This window comes from Corvus cornix, chromosome 19 (genome assembly GCF_000738735.6).
Source record: "Corvus cornix cornix isolate S_Up_H32 chromosome 19, ASM73873v5, whole genome shotgun sequence".
NCBI lineage: Eukaryota > Metazoa > Chordata > Aves > Passeriformes > Corvidae > Corvus > Corvus cornix.
The window spans coordinates 10740808-10756413 of NC_046348.1; the positions used below are offsets into that span (position 1 = coordinate 10740808).

Consider the following 15606-nt stretch of genomic DNA (forward strand, 5'->3'; position numbering starts at 1 on the left):
GGATCTGGGGAGGAAAAGCATGAATGATTGCTCTCCGGGAAAGCTTTCTTCAAGTGGGAACTTGTTCTCCCTTACATACAGGCCTGTACCTATTTCAGTGCTAATGAGCTTGTACTTCTTGTTGCCACGCAACCCCCAGGAACTGCCTAATGGGAGGAGAACCCCGAACAGCTCTGTTTGTGGAAAAAAGTCATTAGGGAGGACACATGAGGCAAGAGGTCAGAGTGCAGGTCATACCTGGAGGTACGTCTTGAAGATGTGTTTGGCTGATCGAGTGATCAATTCGCTGATTCCAATTTTCTACCCAAAGGAATAAAGAACAGACTGAGTCCATTGGCAAGAAAATGGAAAAATACACTGGGCTTTTGAAATGGTCTTTTATCGAGATCTGCAGGAGACACACTATTTTCCCTGCAGCACAGAACTGCAAAAGCGTTTGACAGCTCTCCTGGAGCCAGTGAGGAGCCCCTGGCACCTCTGTGCCTGGTGACCACAAGCCACCAGTGCAGCTCAGCGCAGCTCCAGCAGTGCTCCAGGGGCTGCTGCAGCTCAGCCCTTGTCTGCTGCTGGGCAGCCACACTCACACCACCTCAGAGTTTGATCCAAAGCCCAGCTGCATCTTAGAGACTTAAAAAATGCATGGCTGAAAATCCAACTGTGTTACTCACTGTTGCATTTGGAAATCCCTGAAGCAGTTCTCTACCTCAAAAGATACTCACAGTCCCTAACATTATGAAAGCCATTATGGATTTGAAAAATAAACCTCCCCAGCCACCACTTACAGGCCCTTCTCCCTCCTCCCCTATTTTTGAAGCTATTTTTACACAGAGAGAACAACTGGCCAAGTGGGAATCTCCTCGGGACAAATGATGCCAGAGCGGTTTGAACTGTCTGATGTTAAGCCTGATGCTTACAAAGATGTGATCCAGCTGTGCACGGCCAGGGGTCTTGGTGATGAAGTTGATCACTTTGCCCAGGTAACGCATGTTGATGCCCCTCTGGTGCATGGCCTCAGCCAAGGTCGCCCCATCCATCGGGAGCACCGTGTGATCCAGGCAGTCCTTGACCTGCAGGGTATGTACAGACTTTGCTTACTGAGGACAAACATGAAGGAAATAACTTCCATTTAAAAACAAAATTTTAAAAACCACACCAGGAGGCAGCACAGGGGTTCCCTGATGCCACTGCAGACACCTCATTACCGGGGGCTGAGGGTTGCCCTGAAGGCAGGCACTGACCCCAAACAAGACTCTTCTGGTGGGCAACACCTGCTCTACCACCAGGGACCATCATGGTACACAGGCAGGGGGACACCTGCAGTAGCCAGCCCAGGCTGGGCCAGGTCCTTGCCACTGGGGACAGTTTCGCTCTGTCTCAGCAGGGAAGGAGCAGCACTACGTTCTCTTGAGGCAGAGGCAAAACAACTCCTACTTGTGCAAGTAGCAGGCTGACCCTTCTTTAGAGGCCTCACAGTCACTAACTAAACACATTTCCAATTAAAAGAGTACGTGGAGCTGTGCACACATAGCTGATAAGGAGAAATGGCACATGCACTTTGTGCTGCAGTGCTGATAAACAGTTTAATTCACGTCATGGAGTAACACCAGCTCCTCTCTGATATGCACAGGACTACCTCCTACAGCAGCTGCTCTTCAACCTGCTCTCACACAGGCCCGTGCAGTGTTTTGGGTTTATATACTGCAGTATCAACTCTGTAATCAACAATCACCAAGCCCTTTTCTGACTCACTCCCCTCCTTTTTTATTTAAAGACTGAATAGCTGGTTCTGAAGGTTGTGCTGACTACAGAACTAGTGGATTTAGAGTGCAGAAGAAACTTTCCAACAAGGAAAACCCTTTCCTACACAAGACCAACAACTCCTGGACCTCTTGGAGTAGAGCTCATGAGTTCTCCCCCGCCAGTTCCAGTGCCTGGTCTGACAGCTGCATTAGCCATGAATTCAGCAAGTGTCCCAGGAAGGGACTGGGATTTCTTATCTGGCCAGGTGCATGGGTAACATCCAAAATGCTTAAGACTTATAGAGGGAGTTTCTAATGACTGCTATTAGTAAAAACAATTTCCCAGTTCACTTCAAATTATTAGTCATCGATTGAGTCATAGCCAGGGTCAGCTAAAACAATAAGCTGTGAAGGATGCCCAGGGCTAGGGAGGATGGCTTGTGTGGTTCTCTATTGTCCCAAACTCTTAGCAATAGCTTTAATTACCAGTGCCAAATTTTTTTTGTTGGATTTAGGTGAGAAAATTGTGCCCTGATGTAAGATGGGAAATGGAAAACCCCTTGTGCCCTTGCCCACGATGCTCGTGCTGTTCCCTGTGCTCCCCCACCGGTGCCAGAGCCTGCAGCTGCTCAGGCCAAGCTGGTGTCCCAGAGGTCACCAGTGCCACTGCTTGCACCACCAAGCTCTGAGGGCAACATCACTGCTGGCCCTCGGCTCCTCACCAAGCCTGGGATCTGGCACGACAGCAGGAACGCAGCAGCATCCTTCAGCAGCTGCTTCTGATCCTGCACCTCCTCTTTGCTCGACTCAGGGAAGCGAACTCCTGGGAGAGGAACAGAGAAAAAACGTCAACCGCAGCAACTCACAGAAACAAGTCCTCTACACAAAGTACATAGTAAGAGCAGGTAAGAAGTTAATAGTAATTGTCTGCCTGGAATTACAGATGCTTCAAAAACTTACCTCAAACTATACGTGTTTTGATGGGAAGAGCATTGGCTGCTGTGTTCAGGCAGTGGCTGGGCTGTTCAAACTCAATGGTTTGGCCATTCCCCTGCAACATGCCTGCACACTGCCCCAGTATTCACCCCCAGAAACACTCTGGGAGCTTCTTCTCAGTTTCCCAATAAAAAATACTGCTCCGAGCCATGGAAACTCACGTGTGATGCCTGTGTCTGATGTGTGCATGTGAAAGGGCACCGTGACTGCTCACTGAAATGTTACTAAAACAAACCCAGCCCTTCACTGAGGGCCCAACATCAGTCATTCAACTACAGCTGTTATTTTTTGTGTAAACTACTACATGAGGATCAAATTTGATTTTTTTCCTCCCTCTGCTTCTTTTCATGTGGTCTCGCAGCTGGGATGCCGGAGAATCACAGGAAGATTCTTGGCAGCAACCTGCAGCCCTCCCTCGAGCGCGGTGGGAGACGCTCCCTGCCCACTCTTGGCAGCCCCAGCACTAAAATCCATTACTGCTTCCCTCTTCTGTATCTCTGTGCTTCACAGAGCCCTGCACCATGCCCAGCAAAAGAAAACCCAGCAACAGTCTTGGCTACAGAACACAGTTTTTCTCTGCAGCTGGCTGGACACAGCTCTGGGTACACGTACCTGGTGAGAAAATATCTGGGTTAAACCGAATATCAAATGATGTGTCACTAATGGAGCCTACAGCCTTGCAAGCATTTCGAATCACTTCTCTGCTTTTGGGATCCACTGGAGCAGGAAGAAAAACAGAATACAAATGAATGTGGAGTTCAGGAAATGACAGATCTAGCTATTAAATTAAGATAAAGTTTTGTTACTAAAAAGAGCAATGATAGCACATTCTGAAGAAATTACATTATAAAAACAATCAACTGTAAAGGAGAATGGCTGCAAAATCTGAATAAGAGCATGCAAGATGACCCAAAAAGCCCCGTGGACGTCCCCAACTCCAGGCACTCAGAAATCCAAGCCTGGGGTTCCCAAAGGTGCCTGTGCACTGCTCGCCTCCTGCCCAGCCCCACTCCCCTGCACTCCGCGGGCCAGCCTGGCCAGGCTCTTGCTCCCAGGGAAGAGCTGAGGGGCTGGTGGCCTTGCTGGGCTCAGACACACCCACCCAGCCAAGCCCCCGGGGGAGTCATTCATCAGGGTGTGAGCAGCTCTAACAAAGAGGCCAGGCAACACTGACAGGCAGCCAGTGCTTGCCCTGTTTAACCACCATCCATCACCCCAACCACCCCCAGCCTGGCACTGCTCCCACCAGTGACAGCCCACCAGGCCTGCGCTGGGCTGGTGCTGAGGATGAAATACCTGTTCCCTCGTCAGACGCGATGGTCTCAGCGAGCTCCTTCACCTGATCAAGCCCAGTCACGCTATCTTCTATTTTGCCATCCTCTGACTCAGGCCTCTTGCTGTCTGCGGCACCATTCTCCGGAGAGGCACCATTTTCCAGTGCAATGGAGCTCTCCTGCTTGTTGGCTTTCTGCTGCATCAGCTGCAGCGCAGCCAGCTTCATGAATAAGAGATACCTGCAGCAGAGGGAAAGGGCAATTCAGCACAGCAGAATCCCAGAGGATCACCTCTGCTCTGCAGGGAAAAATCTCACCAAGTTAGCATTACAGACCCTACAGTTTCCCTGTGGAAAGGAAGGGTATACACCCTCTTCCCACGAGCTTTCCAAAAATCCAAGGAGTGCACATTATGGAAGGAAGCAAAACAGTGGGTTTTCATTACCCATCTCCCTGCAGCAATTGCTTCCCACAGGCAGCATCTGCAGCCAGCTCAGAAAGACTCGGTGCCAGATGCACGGGACCAGTCACACAGAGCTCAGCAGCAGCTTGGCCAGGAGAGCTCAGCAGAGAGAGGCCCAGGCTCTGCCAGGCTCAGAGCAGCGCCCTGCAGCCACGGTCCTGCTGCTGGGCTGGGAGCTGTCCCAGAGCCCGAGGGCAGGGGCAGAGCTGAGGCGGCGCTGGCTGCAGCACGGGCTGCTCGGCAGGCAGGGCTCCTCCCTCAGCAGCAGGAGGGCTCATCCTCCCGGCAGGCAAAGCACAGGCTCTGGCCACCTGTGACAGCAGGGCAGCCCCGGCGGGAGCACCACACGACTGCAACGTGTCCCAGTCCTCCAGCTCCCACTGCCTCGACAGCACCAAGTGACCCAAACATCCCACCACAAATATGCCTACAGCAGTTCCCACGGGATTTTTTTCAGCCTCTAGAAACGAAGGCAACTTTCAGGACATCGGGAAAGCCTTAAAAAGAAGCATAAATTCTTCCCATTCCCTAGCCATCAAGTGGACAGGTTACCTGCAGGGAAAGAAGAACTTCTAAATGTTTGGACAGGAATCAACAAAACAGATCTGGAGACCAAAACACAAACCATCTCTTTCCCTGGCTCCCTGTCTGAATCCCTACTGTTCTCACCTCTTGTTAATTAAGTTCCTATAACTGCATTTACACAGCCAAGAAATGGGGCAATACTGCTCACTTCTGGGAGCTCTGCTGGGCTGTTCCCAGGACAGTGCAGCAAGGTCCTGACTGGAACCATCACCAGCTGCGGGTGGAGGAAGGGGGGAGCTCTGCTCACCTGTGTTCTACAAAGGCATCAACAAGCTCTTGCCGGAGACAGCAAAGCTTGTGTCTGTGCTGCTTGGGGAACCCCATTTTCTTACATTCCTCTGGCATCTCCTCCCCTTCAACAGGCAGGAAGTTTAAATCTGGAGGGAAAGTGCGTAGCAGGTCCAGGATGTAGTGACGCCCATCATTGCCAATAATGCCTTTGCACTCCACCGAGGAGCACAGCTCCACCTCCTCATTCTTGTCGTTGAGAACTTTGTGCTTCTGGATCTTCAGCGGCCTGCTGGTCTTCTCCAGCAGCTCCAGGTACTTGGGGTGTGATACAACTGTCTTGCCAAAGTCTATTGACCCATAGATGACGCTCTGTTCCTGCTCCCGCTCCAAGATGCCAGGAATAATAGACTGAGCCGTCACCCTGTAACCTCTGTAATCCACCACGACAGTCCCCAGCGTGTACAGCCCTTCCACATCCACAGCATTGTAGGTCCGCACACCATTGAGGTCATTGGTAGGAGCTACATAAGCAGCAACGTCTCCACCAAAGTCCTTGTAGTGGTCACGGACGTCAAAGCCCAGGCTGAAGAAAATGTTGTTCCAGATGAACATCTGCATCTTGGTCTCCTCGCTGGGATTGATGGCCATGACGTTGCCATCGATGACGGCCATAGCACCTCGTGTTGCTGCTGCAGTGAAGTCGCTGTGAACCTGGAGGCACGTGGAGACAAAGCTGGGTCAGGATGGGCCCCCACGCTCCCAGCACCCCGCTCTCAAAGCTCCCTGCAAATTTTTCCTTTGCTCCTCTCCTCCTAATAGCCTTCCAGCATGCAGGAAGGTCCACTGACTTTTACTTCTGTGAGCCTGGCTAGTGGCTTGGATACAAGCCCCAGGAGCTGGAACACAGGCAGCAGAGAAGGGGCTGTGTGAGGAGCTCCCTGCATATCCCAAAGTTACCTTGAAAATGGCTCGTTCTCTCAGCAGCCTCTCAGGCAGGTTCTTGCGTGGCAGCTCCCGTGTCGTCTGCAGCTCCTCGTTCCAGTCTCTGGTCTGAAAGAGGGAGGGAAAGCCTTGTGGGATGCAACGCATTGTGTGGGAAGGGGCTGGCAAGGCAGAATTCCTGCTTCACTAGGTATTTTGGGAGAGAAGGGAGAGGAAGGGGCAAGAGTTCAGGCTGCTGTGGAGCTCAGAGGAAGTGACTTAGCAGCAGGAACTAACACACCTCGAGAGTGGACTTTATTCAACAGCAGTTTGGGACAGATCTTGCATCAGCCCAGCCAGTGCAGGGCAGTGTCACTGAAGGGGCAGCACGGTGCAGGTGTCATTAGCCAGTGCTGTGGTCACACTGCAGGCATGTCCTGCCTACAGCCGGCCATTCTTGCCCTGGACCACTTTGTGCTACAAAGCTGCAGCTGAAGCATTTGGAACATTCTGCTCGGAGACACAAGAGCCATTCCAGGCTTGACTGGCACGAGGGAGCAGTCTGCCTCCTGCGCAGTGGCACTCTTCAGAGAAAGGACACGGAATTTATAAACATCCAAGCAGAAGCTGCTCCTCTCAGTTGTTTCTGTGCTCGTGGAGCTACAGCCTGAGCAGCACAGGCCCTGTAGTCAAGGGCCCTGTGAAGAACAAGGACTCCTGCAAGTTTTCCCTTGATGAGCAAAAGCCTCCCACAAATACCAGAGATTACTTGTTGGAAGTTAGCTTGTTCTTGGCACAGCTGGCAGCAAGACCCTTGCCAGTGTTGTCAGGCAAAGGCAGACCAATACCTGTCCAGGTATGTGCTCCTCATAGCCCAGTCTAGAAGTGTAAGCATCCTCTGCCCGGACGCAGTCCATGGCGTGCTCTGCTTGCGGAGCCGTCCAGCTGTACACTTGGAAAGGAGTGGCTATCCTCTCAAAAGGGTGTCTCTGAACCCTAGTTTGGGAGAAACAACAATTACACACTTTCCAAAGGAAGAATCCTTTCTATTCCAAGAGAATTTTCCCTGTGCTTTCACACAGGTCCTCACAGGCCCTACAGTGGAAACCCAAGCACTGCCAAAGGGTCTCTCGTGTAATCTGCTCTCAGCAGGGGCTGGGGGCTCATCTGCAGTTACTTCTGGTCAAAGAAGCAATATAGTACAGTAATTTTTAAATGGCCAGATAGTCACAGTGGTGGCTGGAGGCCACTGCTAATTTCAGCCCTTGTCTAATGTCACTTTCATCTCCTTAATGAAGCAGGAGCAGAGCTCCCGAAAGCCACACAATGTACCTGTCAATCCACACCCTGCTGAGCCGAGGCAGTTCATTAAGTGACTCTGAAGAATGACAGGCTTTTGCACAGGACCCACTGTCCTGCAGCAGAACAAATGGTTCCTGCAGCAAGGACGGGAGAATCAAACAATGCCTTATTGTTGTGTTATTATTATAGGAGCTAGAGGAAATTACAGAATATTAACATGCACAGACATGTTTAGAATAACCAACCTCTCTCCACAGGAAGCCTACACAAAGCCCTCATGTGTTACTTTCACTGATATTTATGCTTCAGTCTCTTTTGTGGACTGGGGAGAAGTATGGACTGCTCAGGTTACCAGTGCTGCTGCAGCTCGTGGCCGTGCTCCATGACAACTCTGCTGCCCAGGGAGCTGGGCAGTGCACCCACAGCATCCCTTTGCACAAACGTTGTAGCCCAGCTCCAGGCTCGCTCTCCCACTGTGCAAATTGTCCCACGTGTTCAGTCTGCAGCACAGACAGAACACCTGCATTCCAGGTAAGCCCCAGAACTGAGACTCCCATGGCAGCAGAGTGCTGTCATATCCCCCCTTTGCTTCAGGCAGAACTGAAACAGTAAATCTACATGCTGTAAGCAAGAGACACTGGGGAGCTACAGGCCAAGAGGAATCATGCAGTGGATACTGGTTGGGACTCTGGGATTCCACTGGCCCCTGTCACTGCTGTGCTGAACACCACAGACAGGCACAGCAGCTCTGACAGCTCCGTGCTGCTCAAGGAACTGGAGAGGAAGAAGCACCGCTACCGTTTCTTCTGCAGGGCAGAGAAGTTTTTTTTGAAGGTAGGGCTGATCTGGTTAAGTAGTTCCACCAAGGAATGACTGAGAAAACTGGGATTTGCAGGTTTGGGATTGAAGTTGTATGCAGTAGACCTGCAAGAGGAAAAAAAGAAAGTCACAAGCCATTGTGATACCTGAGACTTCCCACACCCTAGGAACATGACTGAGAGCTCTTCATACTGCACGGTATCAAAGGCTGCACCACGTGCCTTTGCCTGCAAAATGGGAGACCATGGGGCAAAGAGGCAGATGGGCAGCAAGGACACTATCCAGGCTCCCCGCATGGAACAGCCAGTAACCCTGTACCTGGCCCTGATGATTTTCTAATTTAGACCTTCTTCAGCATCCCCAGGATCAAGAGAGGCTTCTATTTTTATAGCTGGGAAGGACTCATTTCACAGAACTTCCCAAACACACCAAAGGTGCTTTTGCTTAACAGAGAACCCCCTCAGCACAGCCGCTCCAACAGGCACAGCCACAACAGCCTCTCTCAGTTACCATTAAAAAAAAAAAAGAAATTATTTCTAGTCAAATCTGCACCCAGCTCAGGGAGTTCTGACAGGCTGTGCATTTGCTTTAGGGCAAAATGAGATAGTTGCAATAGTCAGGAAGGAATTTCCTCCCAACTCAAAATGCTCTAAGTAGCTGATGACATTATGGGATGTTTAAACTTTCCCTAAAGCATCAGGCATTTAGCCACTGCGGAGAAGTGGCACCAGGCATAACTGAACAGCCCAATCCAGTATAGCAGCTCCCACAACCCATGTGAGCAGCAAATTAAAATAGGCTGTTTCTGCCAAAGACAAAAAAAAAAAAAGCTGCAACTGTTTGTTAGTGAGTTGTTTTCCAGTTGGCTGCTGCAGGGCAGGACAGGAAGAATCTCAGTTACTCACTGATTCAAGTAAAATCCCCGAGTGGAGGCAGTGATACTGACGTGCCGATCCTCCACCGTGATGACGTACAAATACATGAGGTCCCCGTGCATCTTCCGGTTACCGGGGGGAGGGTTCCAGCCACTCATTGTCAATACCTTTAGGCACTGCAAAGGCTACAGTAGAACACAACAGAAGCAACTCCTGTCAGCAGGAATTAATTTCTTTAAGTCATTCAACGTACACGCCAGATCCCTTTTACCTGCTGCCCTTGCTTGATTCCAGAAACAGAGCTTACAAACGCACCTGGTCTCCAGAGCACAGCTTCCTGAGCCCTCTGCAGTCCACTAGTTTGCCTTTCACACCGCAAGACATGGGTGAAAACAGACACCCTGGGCCTTTGGGCTGCACAGGGTATGGATTTCTTGCTGTACTTGTTTTCAAATGGCAGCTAAGGGCAATCTGTAGTGATCTGCAGATCCTGCCTCCAGGACTTTGCAGTGGAATGCTGCTTTCCCTTCTCTGCCACCCATCCCAGCAAGTCTGGCCCTTCCACACTCTGCAGATGTCCAGACTCCATGTCCAGTGTTTTGCACACCAGCCTCCTGGACTTTATTCTTTTGGCTATCCCAGCATTCGTTAAGCACCAAGCAGAGCAAATCCCAAAGTCCACTTCAACTCAGGTTTCAATCCCTGACCACCAGTTTGCTGTGAGGAATGTGCCAACAGCTGTTTCAATGACACAGGAGAACTCTACCTTCCAGTCTCTGTTCTGGGGCTGAAGGGCACACAGGGGCCTCTCTTTGCTACCTGGCAGGATATGTTCAGGAGGGGTGCAGTCAATTTGTTCCATTTCGGTACCTTTCTTCTTCCGTTTTCCACTGTCTAGAACAGACAGAGACATAAAGTCAGTTCTGAAAAGTGCAGCATTCCCTCCTCCAGTCAGCACTCAAGGAGGGATGCAGAAGTGCTCCAAGTGTTCTCTGCACTCCCAAATGACACGGGACAGCTGATACTGTGTGTTTAACTAAGCAAGGAGTGAGGGAATGAAACCCCTGACCACACCAGAGAAGTCTTTTTGACCCATACCTCCCAGGTCTCCTTCAGTGAAGACACTCAGGAAGGACAATGAGTTACAGTCCACACCATTGAAAGCATCTGATGGGTCGAGACTCTTCAGAAGGTCCCGAATGTGGCGCACGTGTATCCTGGCTTCTCGCACTGTGTATGGCTCTGATGAGCAAAAGGTGAGGAAAGAAACTGGAATTACACAGTTGCTCACCCCTTTGGTACACAGGTCTCAAAACAGAACCACAGGAAAGGCCTGACAGGTGGCCAAAATCACTCCCTAAGAAAACCCTCACTCATTCCCTCCCAAGTCTGAAGGAACTTGCCTTCCACCACTTTCAGCAGCGAGCCCTCCTGCAGCCCTTCAATTGTCTTCAGCTCAGCAAAGTTATCCAGGACGTTGCCATCCAGCTGCAGGGAGAAGCAGGTCCGATGGCAGGTATCCTCCCGGTCCATCAAAACTTGATGGATTTCTTGCACCATCTCTTGAGGAGAAACCTTAAGAAGGTAAGAACCCAGACAATTATCCTTTACCCTCCCCCATGTTCTTGCCAAACTTTGCCCCTCAGCTGCTGTATCAAGAGCCTCTCAGACCTCTCCAGGCTTGGAAAGGCAGACTCTACCTCCCTTTCCAGGAAGATCACTTCTGCTCCTGCTGGGAGGGCACTGTCACCTCTAGCAGGGTCAGCCCCCTGAGTTCCACCCCGCAGGGCTTGGCACCCAGAGATGTAACAGCCAGGCACTGCACCGAGCACGTGGCATGGGACAGAGGTGACAGAGGGCAGTGAAGGAATAGAAGGTGGCGGGGGAAACAGAGGGTTCTTCCTTAATCCATTGACACCACATTTGTGGTGAGGCCTTGAATGAGGCACATGGAAAACAGCCCATTTCCTCCTCCCTGTGTGGCGTGTCCGTGCCAGTGCCACACAGCCCAGCTGAGGCCGGAGCCGCCCTGGCTGGAACACTGGGGCTGCTCCCCCACCTCCCTGCTCTGCTCCAGCACTGCTCGACACTGCTCCAAAACCTGGAGGACTCGGGGTAGTTTACATAAGCTGCTGTAAACAACACGGCCTGCTATTATTAGCCTATTAAAACTAACAGCCGGGGGGATTTTAAGGAGACAAAAAGCCAGTCTGAGACACAGCTACTTCCACAGGGGATGGGATTTTGCTGCACTCTCTCCTGGTCTTGGGGAGATCAGAACTTCCCACTGGGTTTAGATTCCAGATGCCTCTCTCCAAAATTAGAGATACTTCATTCAAATAGTTTTTGGTGAAGTATCAAGCTAAATGGGACCATGAACCAGGCCGGTCAGAGCCCATCCCGATCTGGTGGCACGTCACTGCCCATATGACATGAGGCAGAGCTCTCCATGCAGAGGGAAGTGGAGACTGCATCGTTCCCTTGGTCTTCAGGCCGGTGCTTGAGCTCCCTGAGCTGTGTTAGCACCTGTCACTGCACCAAACCCAGGCTGGCCTGCAGGAGCATCATGTCATAACTGCTGAGCAAGCAAGGGATTTTCCCTTCCTTAGTCAGGCCCAGAAATCATGTTTTCACAACACTTCTTTAAAACAGCCCAGAAGTGGGAAGGCCGTTTTCCCTGTGCTCAGCTCCACGCCCAAGCCCCTCTGACGGACAAAGAGCTACACCTCAGTGAGTTCTCCTTTCCCTTGCTCCACACCTGGGATCCAGAATGAAACACCCTCCCTATCCTTGCAATGCCCAGGCAGGCCTGGGCTAGGCAACCTCTTGCTCACGTCTCTTCTTCCTTCGTTTCTCTCAAAGGCACTGGCCAGGCACTCTCTCTCCTGCACCCTCCACCCTTTGCTGCACCCTTCTCCACTTAGTCCTGGTCAGAAGGTAGACAGGTCAGGGAGCTGTGAGCAGCCTGAAGGTACTGTCCAGACTGTGGGGGCTAACAGGGGCCTTCCCAGGCACTGCCTCCTTCCCTGCCTGCCTGGCTGCACGGATCCGGCTCAAATACTTCCCACCACCTCTTTTCCCTTCCCCAGGTGGTGAGGGCAGGTACCTGCAGGGAAAAGGGCTCTATCCCTGGTGCACAGATCTTGACAGTAAATCCTGTATCCTGTATGACGATGACCTCCTGGTCATTCCCATCGTCTCCCGGGTCAGCCTCCTCATGGCCATTCTGCCTGGCATCCTTCTCGCCCTTGAGGCTGTCATGCAGGCCGCTGCCATTCATCAGTGCCACGCCAGACGGGTGCTCTGGGCAAGAAGAGAAGGGTTTAGACAGGGTCCTCTCCGAGGCACTGCAGAGGCTGGCTCGGACATCGGCCAGGGGCTAAAAGGCAGGAAGGGTTTTATTCTGCACTTGCTGTTTACTAGACAGAGGTGTGCCAGGCCCTTCCCCTTCTTTCCTCACAGCATTATTAAGGTGCTCTCGCTCGCCTGTGGTGTTTGCATCTTCCACAAACCATGTGCAGAGAGGGGAGGGAAGGAGAGCAGGAAGGATGGGTCAGTGTACACCACACTGAGCTGTCTTAAAAAGCCTCTTAATTAAAGAAAGAAAGGGTGTGTGGTGCTTTGCGGCCTGGAGGCAGCTGTAACCTCTGCACTGACAAGTTAAAGAGCAGAGAGGGAGAGGAGGCGAGCAGCTGCCGGCACCGCTGCGTCACGTGGCAGCCCACTTACTCCACAGGCACACAAACAGCTCCCACACCCCTGCCCACATCTGGCCACCCTCTGCATTTCCAAATACTTTGCAGAGATCCCATGGTGCCAGGGCGAGGCTTTGCCTGAGCAATTTTATTAAAGAAAATGGTGACGACATTTTAAGTGCTCATTTAGACAGGTGCGTCACAGGGCTGGGAGCTCTCTGCACCTACCTCACCGATCCACAATGGTTTGTTTTCTTTTCCAATACAGTGGATAGTGTCAGAGAGCTGATACGATCTAGGAAGCTGCCAGTCTCCTAGAGCAGCCTACATCCTCTGAACCAGGCTGGGGACCACACTAAAGAGGACTAAGGGGCTTCCAGGAGAAGTTGTAGAAAGAGCCGCTGATAGCAACTCTGGGAGGGGGCAGAGTACCCCTTGCCCCCAGCCCGCCAGGCTGGTGCCCCAGGGGCACCACACCGCCCCACACACCCGGGGCAGTGGGTGCTGGAGCACAGCAGGCATCATGTCCCTCAGGCTGTGCTCCCAGCAGGGCTGGCCCAGCACGGCCGCATCCTCCGCTGGACCCCCAAGGTCACACGCAGCAGTTCCAGCTCCGTGCTCTCAGGCACCCACTTGCAGGCAGCACAGATGGAGCAGATGGGGCGCTCTCCCAGGCAGCAGAAACAGCCTTTCTGAAAGGCTGCACAGGCTCAGGACAGCTCCAAGTCAGGCTAATGCCTCCAGGCTGCAGCCCTGCAGCCATCTCCACCTGGCAGGTCTCTCTCCTCATCCTCACCTCCCAGCAAGGCACCAGTTCCCCACTTCAGGGGAAATGGCAGCTCAGCCTCCCTCACCTCACCGACTGGCACTGTGGCTTGAGGAGCTACAGCTGTCACAGCCAGTTCTTCCCCATCAGCCCCAACTCCTCCTGCAGCCCAAAGAAGTCATGCAGCCTTCACTTCACCATAATCCAGAACAGGGATGCCATCACCATATCCCTCTGCACACCTCTGGAGCACAGCATGAGGCTGCAGCAACAGGCCCTGCAAAAGCATCCCTGGAAGGTCATGCCCCTGCCTCCAGACTACAACTGCCAACAGCAAACCCTCAGAGATGACTGTCAGGGCTGACTTAGGACATCGTGAAAGGGCAGAAAATGCAACAAGAGCACACCCATTCTAAAAGGCAGGAGGTAGCAGAGCTACCTCATGCAGCCTCAACTGCCTTCAGCAGCTCAGTGGCTGCTGCTCACGGTGCCTGTCACTGTGCATATGTCCCCAGCACTCGCTGCTCATTTCTTTGACAGATGAAGCCACGGGCGAGTCAGACAAGAGGCCTGGCCCTGGCTCCAGCAAGCTGCTGTCATGCTAGAAAGGAGGAAGAAAAGCTCCATGCAAGAGTGCCTCAAGAGATGTGGTTTCAGAAAAACCACACCATGCCCAAAGGGCTGGGGAGAGCCCCTCGTCACACCCTACAGCCAGCACAGCCATACTCCTGGACTGCCTGAACATGTGGGGATCTGGAGGGAGTGCAGACAAGCCACCACGGAAATGCTACACCTGGGGCTACTGGTACTGCAGACAGGATGACCTGCCAGGTGCCCGAGCCAGGCTTGGCCCAGCCCCTGCCCACCCAAGCAGGGCAGGATCACTGAACTTCTGTTCCTGCTGTGGCAGCCAGAAAGGAGGCAGAATTTGGCTGAAAGGAAGACTGGCATTGCAACCCATGCACACGCCAGTCTGGAGCACAGCAAGCACCTTCAGCAGCAAAGCAAAGCAAGACAGGAAAATCTGAATGCAGCAAGGGAAAGTCACCAATCAGGACCACACTTCTGCTTTTCACTGCTCAGTGGTGTCAGATCCACAAACTACCAAGTGTTTCAGAAATCAGAAGACTGTTCCTAGTCTGCAGAAATACAAGATGCTCACGCCTTCTTTCCCTTACTTGAATGAAGGCACAGCTCTGCACTTTGTGACAAGAGACACGTAGAGGCAACACCTTCATGCCTCCTTATGCCAGAGGATCCAGCTCAAACCAGCAGAGTCTTACGTTTAGAAACAGAAGTTAAGTCTAGACTGAGAAAGATCTGCTGTGCAGCAGGTTAACCCTCGGATGTGAGCCAGGCAAGGCTTTCCAGAGGAGTTCCGTAATGAACGGGTATGTTTGAAGGAAGCTGGCCAGGAGGCTGTGCTGCCTGCCGGGTGCTGACTCACCACATGTGCTCCCCGAGGGAAGCAGAGCTGCACCCACCTGCCTTAAAGTGGGTCACCGGTTCCTCCCACCCGCCGCAGCCTGACTGTGCCGCAGCCTCAGTAGTGCCGGTGCAGAGGGAGGCACATCATGGGGCACTCGTGGATTTCACAGGATTTCAGCCTACTCCAGATGGTAGGAGGAGGCACAGGAAGACCTTAGAGATACCTGCAGAGACCTCTCTCCTGTTCCTTGCTCTCACTTGAAGAGCTGTGTCTGGCTGCCAGCTCTCGCTGCCATGCGCTGCACCCCGGATGGCTCAGGGAAGGTGTCTGAGTCACAGGGAAGCAGTTCCACCCGCTCCGGGGGCAAACCCGGCCGCTCCTCCCGCTCACCGCCCTGCTCACTGCTGCAGACCGAGATCCCTGCCGGAGCACGTCGGCCTCGAGATGCACGTTTGTGGTCTCGACCCAAGGCTGTGACCTCTGGTCTCCCCTGTCATTCCAAGGGATGCGC

The 15606-nt window shown here is 52.5% G+C and overlaps 1 protein-coding gene across 3 annotated transcripts in view; it reads right to left on the bottom strand.

The window, feature by feature from the left end:
• CLUH (clustered mitochondria homolog) overlaps nucleotides 1–15606 on the bottom strand; it is a 34894-nt gene that overhangs the window by 9913 nt on the left and 9375 nt on the right. For all 3 annotated transcript variants that reach the window (XM_039563034.1, XM_010402267.3, XM_010402266.3), the window contains exons 2-15: nucleotides 12312–12508; nucleotides 10609–10780; nucleotides 10304–10447; nucleotides 9972–10099; nucleotides 9236–9390; nucleotides 8310–8435; nucleotides 7058–7205; nucleotides 6246–6338; nucleotides 5305–5999; nucleotides 4032–4249; nucleotides 3348–3452; nucleotides 2462–2562; nucleotides 915–1067; nucleotides 238–300 (exon numbers count right to left, since the gene is read on the bottom strand). In XM_039563034.1, coding sequence (XP_039418968.1) covers nucleotides 238–300; nucleotides 915–1067; nucleotides 2462–2562; nucleotides 3348–3452; nucleotides 4032–4249; nucleotides 5305–5999; nucleotides 6246–6338; nucleotides 7058–7205; nucleotides 8310–8435; nucleotides 9236–9390; nucleotides 9972–10099; nucleotides 10304–10447; nucleotides 10609–10780; nucleotides 12312–12508 — 2498 coding nt within the window. The remainder of the gene's footprint in view (nucleotides 1–237; nucleotides 301–914; nucleotides 1068–2461; nucleotides 2563–3347; nucleotides 3453–4031; nucleotides 4250–5304; nucleotides 6000–6245; nucleotides 6339–7057; nucleotides 7206–8309; nucleotides 8436–9235; nucleotides 9391–9971; nucleotides 10100–10303; nucleotides 10448–10608; nucleotides 10781–12311; nucleotides 12509–15606) is intronic.